Below are 9,354 nucleotides of genomic sequence, written 5' to 3' on the forward strand. Positions count from 1 at the left end.
AAAAAAAAAAGAGAGAGTACCGTATTAGACTGCATTCTCACCAGCTGAAGACACAAAAACCAAATAGAAAATGCACTCTTGCCAAAGAAATACAGAATTATGATTTACAATTGCTAAATCTTTGAGATCTCTGGTTATGAGCAAGATAAAAGATAAGTACACCAACAATTTTGTGAGTTTCAGCCTTGTTATTCATATACAACAGAAGGGTAGGGTCAGCTTCTCTTGGAAAAATCAAAATCTTACCAAGGGCATGAAAAATACAAAATACTGGCAACAGTGACATTGTGACCAAAGCATACAGTCAGATAATAGCTCATGAGTCAATCAGATTAAACAAGCATGAAAATATTTCTAGACATCGTATGAGGCTTTCCTATAAAAAGTATTTTATAAATAACACATGAAATCAAGAGAGTGTCCTATTTCAACATTAAATTCACAGTATTTAATACATTATCCCTGGCTATTTCCATGTGGGGCTACCCGGTCCACATTTCTGACTATAAGATCAATCAAATTGATTAAGCAATGAAATTCAGAATACCGCTTTCTCACCCAACAAGGAAAATCTCAGAACAAATTCAGGCTATGCTTCAGATTGTCAACTGACTGCCTAGACTCCCATAAAATAAAAAAAATCTGAATTATAAAGTTCATCAGACACCAATTGCAAATTTGGGTGAAATTTAGTTAATTGATGGGAATTTCTTTGTCATGTATATTCTTCATATAAGCTATACTCTCTGAGGACCTTTCAGTTTTATTTTCCATTTAAATAATTATTTTTTAAAAAGTTAACAGAAGCATATTCTAGGTCATCTTATTGGTATGTTATTTCACTGTCTCCATTTGAGTTTACAAATATGAGGCATCAAGAAATGTTACTTTCACTGTCTATTCACTTCCACGTCTTTTAATGAAAATAGAAGGCAGTTGGACTTGCTGCATAAACGATGCATTGATGAAGCATACACAGGTCCAAGATCACCACATACAGACCTGCAAAAGAACTGCAAGACCGGACTAAGAAAAGTAGAGGCAGCCCCTGGCTTGTAGATTCAGGCAAATAATCTCAAAGGAACCTGCCACACAGCAGCCACCATATTTATGATTTGTGAAAGAGTTTAGATTAAAAACACGCACATTACTGACCATATTATATTAATGTCTCTCATTTGGATGTAATGGTTTTGCTGTTATGTTTATATTTAACCTGTAAAGATGTTTGGTTTTACAGTTGTATACTGGCTGTAAGCAGAATGAGTTTAGTCCTATTTTATTTTTATACATTTAAGTAACATTTTAATCAAAACAATTGAATTCTATACGGCAGAATCGAAAGACTTTCCTTTTAAGAGTCTCTACACTACTCAAGTCTAAGAAACACTTTTCTACAGTTTTCTCTCTGACAGAAAAAGACAACATAGGTGATGCCATTATTTCTAAGTCAAATTTATATTAAATTCCCAGTTGGTGAAGAAGTACTTCACAGATGCACTAAGTCCCCACTTTTTGGATTAGAAATATAACCATTTAATGGCATCTTACTCTCTGCAAACAAACAAACAAACAAACAAAGCAAACAAACCTAAATGTACATTTCTCTGATCCCTTTTTAAAAAAATTATCTCTCCCTTGAGTTGTAAATGTCTTAGAAATGCTCTAGGATATGATTGCAGGAGGGAGAGGCAGGGTGGGTGGAGGTGGAAAGAGTATAGAGGGAATGAATAGTGATGGAAAAAAATAAAATGAAAAAAATGTGTGTATTTTTTTAAAATAAAAGAAATGCTCTAGATCAAATACCTTTTGGGGGGGACAAATGCATAGAACTGTACAATCCCAACCACTCGCCTGCCTGCCTGATTGCCCCTAACTGCTTCTGCCTGCCAGCCTGATCACCCCTAACCACTTCCCTGCCAGCATGACTGATGCCTAACTGCTCCCCTGCTGGCCCAATCACCCCTAACTGCCCTCCCCTGCTGGCTCGGTTGCTCCTAACTGCCCTCCCCTGAAGGCCTAGTTGCCCCCAATGGCCCTCCCCTGCAGGCCTGCTCCCCCAACTACCCTCCCCTGAAGGCCTGGTTTCCCCCAACTTCCCTCCCCTGCCAGCCATCTTCTGGCTGTGGGTGCCACCATCTTTGAGGATGTGGCAGTCAATTAGCATATTCCCTTCTTATTGGCTGTGGGCACTGCCATCTTTGAGGGTGGGGCAGTCAATTAGCATATTCCCTCCTTATTGGCTGTGGGCACCAGTGGGTTAGCAATGAGATCAAGAAATAAATAAAAAACTTCCTGGAAACAAATGAAAATGAACACAGAACAACCTAAAATCTCTGGGACACAGCAAAAGCAGTCCTTAGAGGGAAGTTATTAGCACTACAGGCATTCCTCAAAAAACAAGAAAAATCAGCAATAAACTATTTAATCCTACAAATTAAAGAACTAGAAAGAGAAAAACAACAACAAAAAGTCCAGAGTAAGTAGAAGGAAGGAGTTTTACCAAACATTCAAAGAAGAACTAACACCTATATTCCTCAAACTATTTCAGAAAATCCAAGAGGCAGGACACTTCCAAACTCTTTTTATGAGGCCAGCATTATCCTCATTCCAAAACCAGATAAAGACACTAAAAAGAAAGAGAATTATAGGCCAATATCTCTGGTAAACATACATGCCAAAATCCTCAACAGAATATTAGCAAATCATATCCAGCAATACATTAGAAAGATCATACACCATGATCAAGTGGGGTTTATTCCAGGGATGCAAGGCTAGTACAATATTTGCAAATTAATAAATTTGATACATAACATAAACAAATTGAAAGACAAAAATCACATGATCATATCAATAGATGCAGAGAAAAGTTTCAACAAAATCCAACACCCATTTTTGATAAAAACTCTCAGCAAAGTGAGAATAGAGGGAGCATATCTCAACACGATGAAGGACATAAATGACATACAGCCAACATTATACTCAATGGGCAAAAACTTGCAGGATTGGGTTGAAACTGGCTCTCTGACATCCCTAAGGGGTCCTGGATTGTGAGAGGGAGCAGGCCATGCCGAGGGACCACACCAGTGCACAATTGGGGCCAGGGAGGGATGCAAGAGATTGGCCAGCTGGGGGGGGATCACTGGAGGGCTCCAGGGCATGTCCGGCCCGTCTTGCTCAGTCCTGATCGGCCGGATTCTAGCAGTAAGCTAACCTACCAGTTGGAGTGTCTTCCCCATGGTGGTCAGTGCACATCATAGTGACTGTTTGACTGTCTGCCCCCTGGTGGTCAGCACATGTCATAGCAAGCAGTTGAACAGCCTTAGCATATCATTAGCATATTATGCTTTGATTGGTTGAATGGATGGCTAGACGACTGGACACTTAGTATATGAGGCTTTTAGTATATAGGACTAGAGGCCCATTGCACGAAGAGATTCATGCAATAGGCCTTCACTTCCCCTGGCTGCCAGCACCAGTTTTCCTCCAGCATCCAGGACCCAGGCCTTCGCTCCAGCCAGAGCCTTCAGTCTTCGTGGCTCCAGACCGAGCCTTTAGTCTTCGTGGCTCCGGACAGAGCCTTCAGTCTTTGCTCTGCTGCTTCGCCCCTATGTATGCAAATTAACCGCCATCTTTGTTTGGTTAATTTGCACACTCACCTGATTGGCTGGTCAGTGTAGCGGAGGGATGGTTAATTTACATGTTTGTCTATTATTAGGTAAGATATTGATCTCACAGAAAAACAAAGTAAAAAAACAATCCTGTTTACCATTGCACCAAAAAAATTAAGATTCCTGGAATAAACTTAACTAAGGAGGTAAAAGACCTGTACTAGGAAAACCACATGATGTTGAAAAAATAAATAGAGGAAGATAGATGGATTGATAGAATCTACATCATTAAAATGTCCTTATTACCCAAAGCAATCTATAGATTCAATACAATCCCCATTAAAATACCAACGGAGTATTTCACAGATCTAGAACAAACTCTCCAAAAAAATTCATCTGGAATTTCAAAAAACCCAAATAGCTGCAGCAGTCCTGAGAAAAAAAAGAACAAAGTTGGAGGAATCACAATACCAGATATCAAGCTATATTAAAAAGCCACTGTTTTCAAAACTGCATGGTACTGGCACAAGAAAATACATATAGACCAATGGAACAGAACAGACAACTTAGAAGTCGACCCAAGCCATTATACTCAATTAATATTTGACAAAGGAGGCAAGAGCATACAATGAAGTCAAGATAGTCACTTCAATAAATGGTATTGGGAAAATTGGACAGATACATGCAAAAAAATGAAACTAGACCACCAACTTACAACATACACAAAAATAAACTCAAAATGCATAAAGGACTGAAAGCATAAATATCTTAGAAGAAGCCATAGACAGGAAAATAGCAGACATATGTCATAGCAATATCTTTACTGATACAGCTCCTAGGATAATGGAAACTAAGGAGAAAATAAACAAATAGAACTACATAAAATAAAAATCTTCTGCACAGCAAAAGAAACCATCAACTACACGAAAAGGGAGCCCAATGTATCGGAGAACATATTTGCCAAAAATTAAAAATGGAACTCCCATTTGACCCAGTAATCCCACTTCTAGGACTATATCCCAAGAAACCAGAAACACCAATCAGAAAGGATATATGCACCCCCATGTTCATAGCAGCACAATTTACAACAGCTAAGATTTGAAAACAGCCTAAGTGCCCATCAGCATATGAGTGGATTAGAAAGCTGTGGTACATCTACACAATGGAATATTATACTTCTGTAAATAAGAAAGAACTCTTACCCTTTTGAACTGCATGGATAGACATGGAAAGTATTATGCTAAGCGAAATTAGCCAGTTGGAGAAAGATATATATCACATGATGTCACTCACTTGTGGAATATAATAACATAAACTGATGAACAAAAATGGAGCCACAGGAAAAAAAGTATTTTAGAATATAATACAAATAATCCTGTATTTGTAGATTTTTAATATTTCCTACAACTTTTGTAATATTATACTATGTTAGTACAGTTTGGTAACATTATTATATTTAAATTATTTTTCTTGAAATATTAATGTTTATTATATATAATATTAATGCAGCAGCTAAATAACACATAGATGCTATAGATGACATAATTGCATTACATGTGTCATCTTACAAGGGTATTGTAGACCAACTGTACCAGTGTGAGACATGGAAACTTATTAGAAATGCAAATTGTAGGCTCCACTCCAGACCCAATGTATCAAAACATGGAGGAGGGTTAATTAATCTGTGTTCAGGTGATTCTGATGCATGCTAAAGCTTCAGAAGCACTAGTTTTAAATGAAACTTGTTCAAAGTCCAGCTTCCATATAGATCAACGATGATATAAAACCATTATAAGCAAAAGCAATAACAAGAGGGAAATTTATTATAGGCAATCTCAAGAAACAAGAGAATTCCAAGTAAATAACTTAACATTACATCTTAAAGAACTAGAAAAAGAAGACATCCCAAAGTCAGCAGAAGAAAGGAAATAATAAAAATTATAGCAGAATTGAATGAAATAGAGAACAAAAAGACTATACAAAATATTAATAAAACAAAGATCTGGTTCATTGAAAAAGATTATTAAAATTGACAAACCCTGGCTAGACTAAGAAAAAAAATGTGTAAAGTCCCATATAAACAAAATCAGAAATGAGAGAGAAGTCACCACAGACATACAAAGGATCATACTAAAATATTATGAAAGACTAGATGTCACCAAATTCAATAACCTAGAAGAAATTGATAACTTTTAGAAATATATAACCTTCCTAGACTAAGTCATGAAAAATTAGAAAATCTAAATAGACTGATCAGCACTGAGGAAATTGAAACAACCATCAAAAACTTACCAAAAAATAAAAGTTCAGGAACAGATGGCTTCACCAGTGAATTCTACCAAATATTCAAAAAAGATTTGAAACCTATCTTTCTCAAACTCTTCCAAAAATTGAACAAGAGGCAATACTTTCTAACACATTTTATGCGGCCAATGTAACCCTGATACCAAAACCTAGCAAGGATAACATAAAAAAATGAAAACTACAGACCAATATCTCTGATGACTACAGATGAAAGAAATCCTAAACAAAATACTAGCAAATCAAATACAACAGTACAACCAAAAAATAATACATCATGATCAAGTGGGGTTCATTCCAGGGGCAAAAGAATGGTTCAACATATACAAATTAATTAATATAACATAACACATTAACAAAAGAAAGGATAAAAATAATATGATCTTATCAATAGATGAAGAAAACGCATCTAATAAGATAAAACATCCATTTATGATTCAAACACTCAGTAAAATAGGAATAGAAGTAAAGTACCACAACATAATAAAGGCCATAAACCCTCAGCTAATATTATATACAATGGTGAAAAACTGAAAGCTTTCCTCTTAGATCAGGAACAAGATAAGGATGTCCACTCTCACCACTCTTATTCAACATAGTTCTGGAAGTCCTAGCCAGAGCAATAAGGCAAGAGAAAAAAATAAAAGGCATGCAAATAGGGAAGGAAGAAGTAAAACTGTCACTTTTTGCAGATGATGTGATTCTGTATACAGAAAACTCCAAAACTTACCAATAAAATACAACTATTAGAAATAATAAACAAGTACAATAAAGTTGCAAGTTACAGAATCAATGTACTGCCTTTCTGTATACTAACAACAAAATTTTAGAAAAAGAAGGGGGAAAAATTCATTTTGCAATTGCAACCAAAATAATAAAATACCTAGGAATAAACTTAACAAAGAACATGAAAGACCCATATACTGAAAATTACAAAGCATTATTAAGAGATTGAAAAAGACACAACAAAATGAAAAAATATCCTGTGTTCATGGATTGGAATAATCAACCCAGTTAAAATGGCCATATTACCAAAAGCAAAATACAGATTTAATGCAATCCCCATCAAAATCCCAATGTCATGTTTAAAAGAAATAAAAAGAGAAATAATCAGATTTCTTGGAACCATAAAAAACCCCAATAGCCAAAGAAATCCTGAGAAAAAAAGAATGAAGGTGGAAGTATCATATTACTTGACTTCAAATTATACTACAGAGCTACGATAATCAAAACAGCATGTTATTGGCAGAGAAACAGACACACAGAGCAATGGAACAGAATAGAACCAAATGTATATGGACAAATACACAAAGGAGTAAAGATAGTCTCTTCAATAAATGGTACTGGGAAAACTGGAAAGCTACATGCAAATGAATGAAACTGAATTACAGTTTGCCCCCATGTTCAAAAATTAATTCAAAATGGATCAAAGACCTAACTATAAGACAGGAAACAATAAGTTACATAGAAGAAAATATAGGTACCAAACTTATGCACCAGGTAATAGAGAACATTTTATGAATTTGACCTCAAAGGCAAGGGAAGTAAAAAAAAAATAAATAAATGAATGGGACTATATCAAACTAAAAAGCTTCTGCACAGCAAAAGAAACTGAGAACAAAACAAAGAGGCAGCCAACCAGATGGGAGATGATATTTGCAAACAGAAACTCCAACAAAGGTTTAATTTCCAAAATATCTAAAGAACGCATAAAACTCAACACCAAACAAACAACCAAATCAAAAAGTGGGCAGAGGACCTGAAAATACACCTCTTCCAAGAAGACACAAGAACAGCCAATCCTATCTAATAAGGATGGAATATGCAAATTGACCATCACTTCACAACAAAGATGGTGACGCCCACACGCAATAAGGAGGGAATATGCAAACTGACTCAACAAAGATGGTGGCAGCCAGGTCGGGACGCTTGCATTGTTGCTATGGTGACATGTAGTCAGCATTATACTACTTTGAGATACACTGATACATAAACAGACATGCATCTGTGGCTATTAACAAACAAGTTGAAAATTGGCTATACTGTACACCTCATTCACTAATTCTTTCATCATATAAAATCATGTCACCAAAAAAAGTGGCCCTTCTAAACAAATCATAATTAGAATAAGTCATGTCAGTCACCATCTATTTAATTACCACAACTAGAGGCTCTCCTAATAATAAAGGCAAATACAGCTTTAGTACAAGAGCCATCATTTCAAGTTTGCTTTTTATTTGAGTTATAAACTAAAGGTTAGTTCTCTGGTCTAAAACCATTTTAAGAACAAGATGAAATATGTTGGCATTATTAGAAAGCTATCAAAATCTCTGCTGCTCTTTCCACTAGGCTTCAATTTGTGTAAAAATACTTTCAGACACAACAGCTCTTTTAAGGTCATTAATAAAAGGCAGTCCTGGTTTAGGGACTGATGAGCAATCTACTCCCTTGTCAAAAACTGTATCAAATTGATTTGAAAGCAATATCCTGATTGCTTCTAGAACCTACCTGTCTACAAGTGAAGGTTTGGAATTCCGCGACTTCTTTACTTGGGCGTACACAGCATCCATCATATGTCCTTCTCTTGGGCTTTGGGGTCTGGCATTGAGAGCCATGGAACCCTCATATGAAGAAATTCCCCCATACATCAACTCATCATCACAGCCAAGTGTCCGATGATAATCTTGAATTTCAGCATAGTCACGTTCCCGAGCTTGTCGTTCTCTAAATTCTCGAGTTTTGGCTTGAATCCTGTAAAATTAGAGCAAAGTTGAAATAAGAAAAGTTATGTCTTCTCTAAGAACTGCATATAGAAACATTCATCAAACTATGTTGTAAAATACATTTTATTTCATGCAGTATATGAAAATTTATGGTATAAACAATGTTATATTCATTTCAGACTATCATGGATGCTCAGAAATAATGTTAGATAGCTTTTGTTAATGTGAGTACTGTATAGTCATGATGTACACCTTAATTTAAATTGTCCCTTATTAAGTAGATTTAAAAATCCACAAAGAACAGACAGTTTTAGGCATCTAATTAGGTTTTCCTCATGAACTCCTGTAAGGCAAGAAGTGATTCTTAAAAAGTCACTGCCCCTGCCACAAACACAAACTATCCTATCTAATAAAGAGGTAATATGAAAATTGACTGTCACTCTGTCACAAAGATGGTGGTGCCCAAGGCCACAAGATGCTGGTGCCCAGGCCCCTCAGCCCTGCCAGAGTCCCCCAGTCCTTTCAGCCCCACCTGGGGGTGGTGGTGGCAGGCACACAGTGTGGGCATACCTGACCTCAGCCCCCCAGCAGCCCAGGGCCAGCCAGAGGCGCAGGCAAGCCTTGGATGGAGGCTGCCCAGCTGCCCAGGATGGGTCCAAGGCGCAGGCAAGCCTTGGGTGGCGGTTGCCCAGCTGCCCAGGGCCACCCGAGGCTCAGAG

General features: G+C 36.8%; 1 protein-coding gene across 12 annotated transcripts in view; it reads right to left on the bottom strand.

Moving 5' to 3' along the window:
• Positions 1 to 8,398: 8,398 nt before the first annotated feature.
• The window catches only part of PARD3 (par-3 family cell polarity regulator), a 621,610-nt gene continuing 620,654 nt past the window's right edge, over positions 8,399 to 9,354 (bottom strand). For 11 of the 12 annotated variants that reach the window (XM_015568620.1, XM_015568617.1, XM_015568619.1 and 8 more), the window contains one exon: positions 8,399 to 8,663. In XM_015568620.1, coding sequence (XP_015424106.1) covers positions 8,417 to 8,663 — 247 coding nt within the window. In that variant the 3' untranslated portion in view covers positions 8,399 to 8,416. The remainder of the gene's footprint in view (positions 8,664 to 9,354) is intronic. The other variant, XM_015568621.1, reaches the window with a different exon arrangement.

This window comes from Myotis davidii, unplaced genomic scaffold (assembly GCF_000327345.1).
Source record: "Myotis davidii unplaced genomic scaffold, ASM32734v1 scaffold405, whole genome shotgun sequence".
Taxonomy (NCBI): Eukaryota; Metazoa; Chordata; class Mammalia; order Chiroptera; family Vespertilionidae; genus Myotis; species Myotis davidii.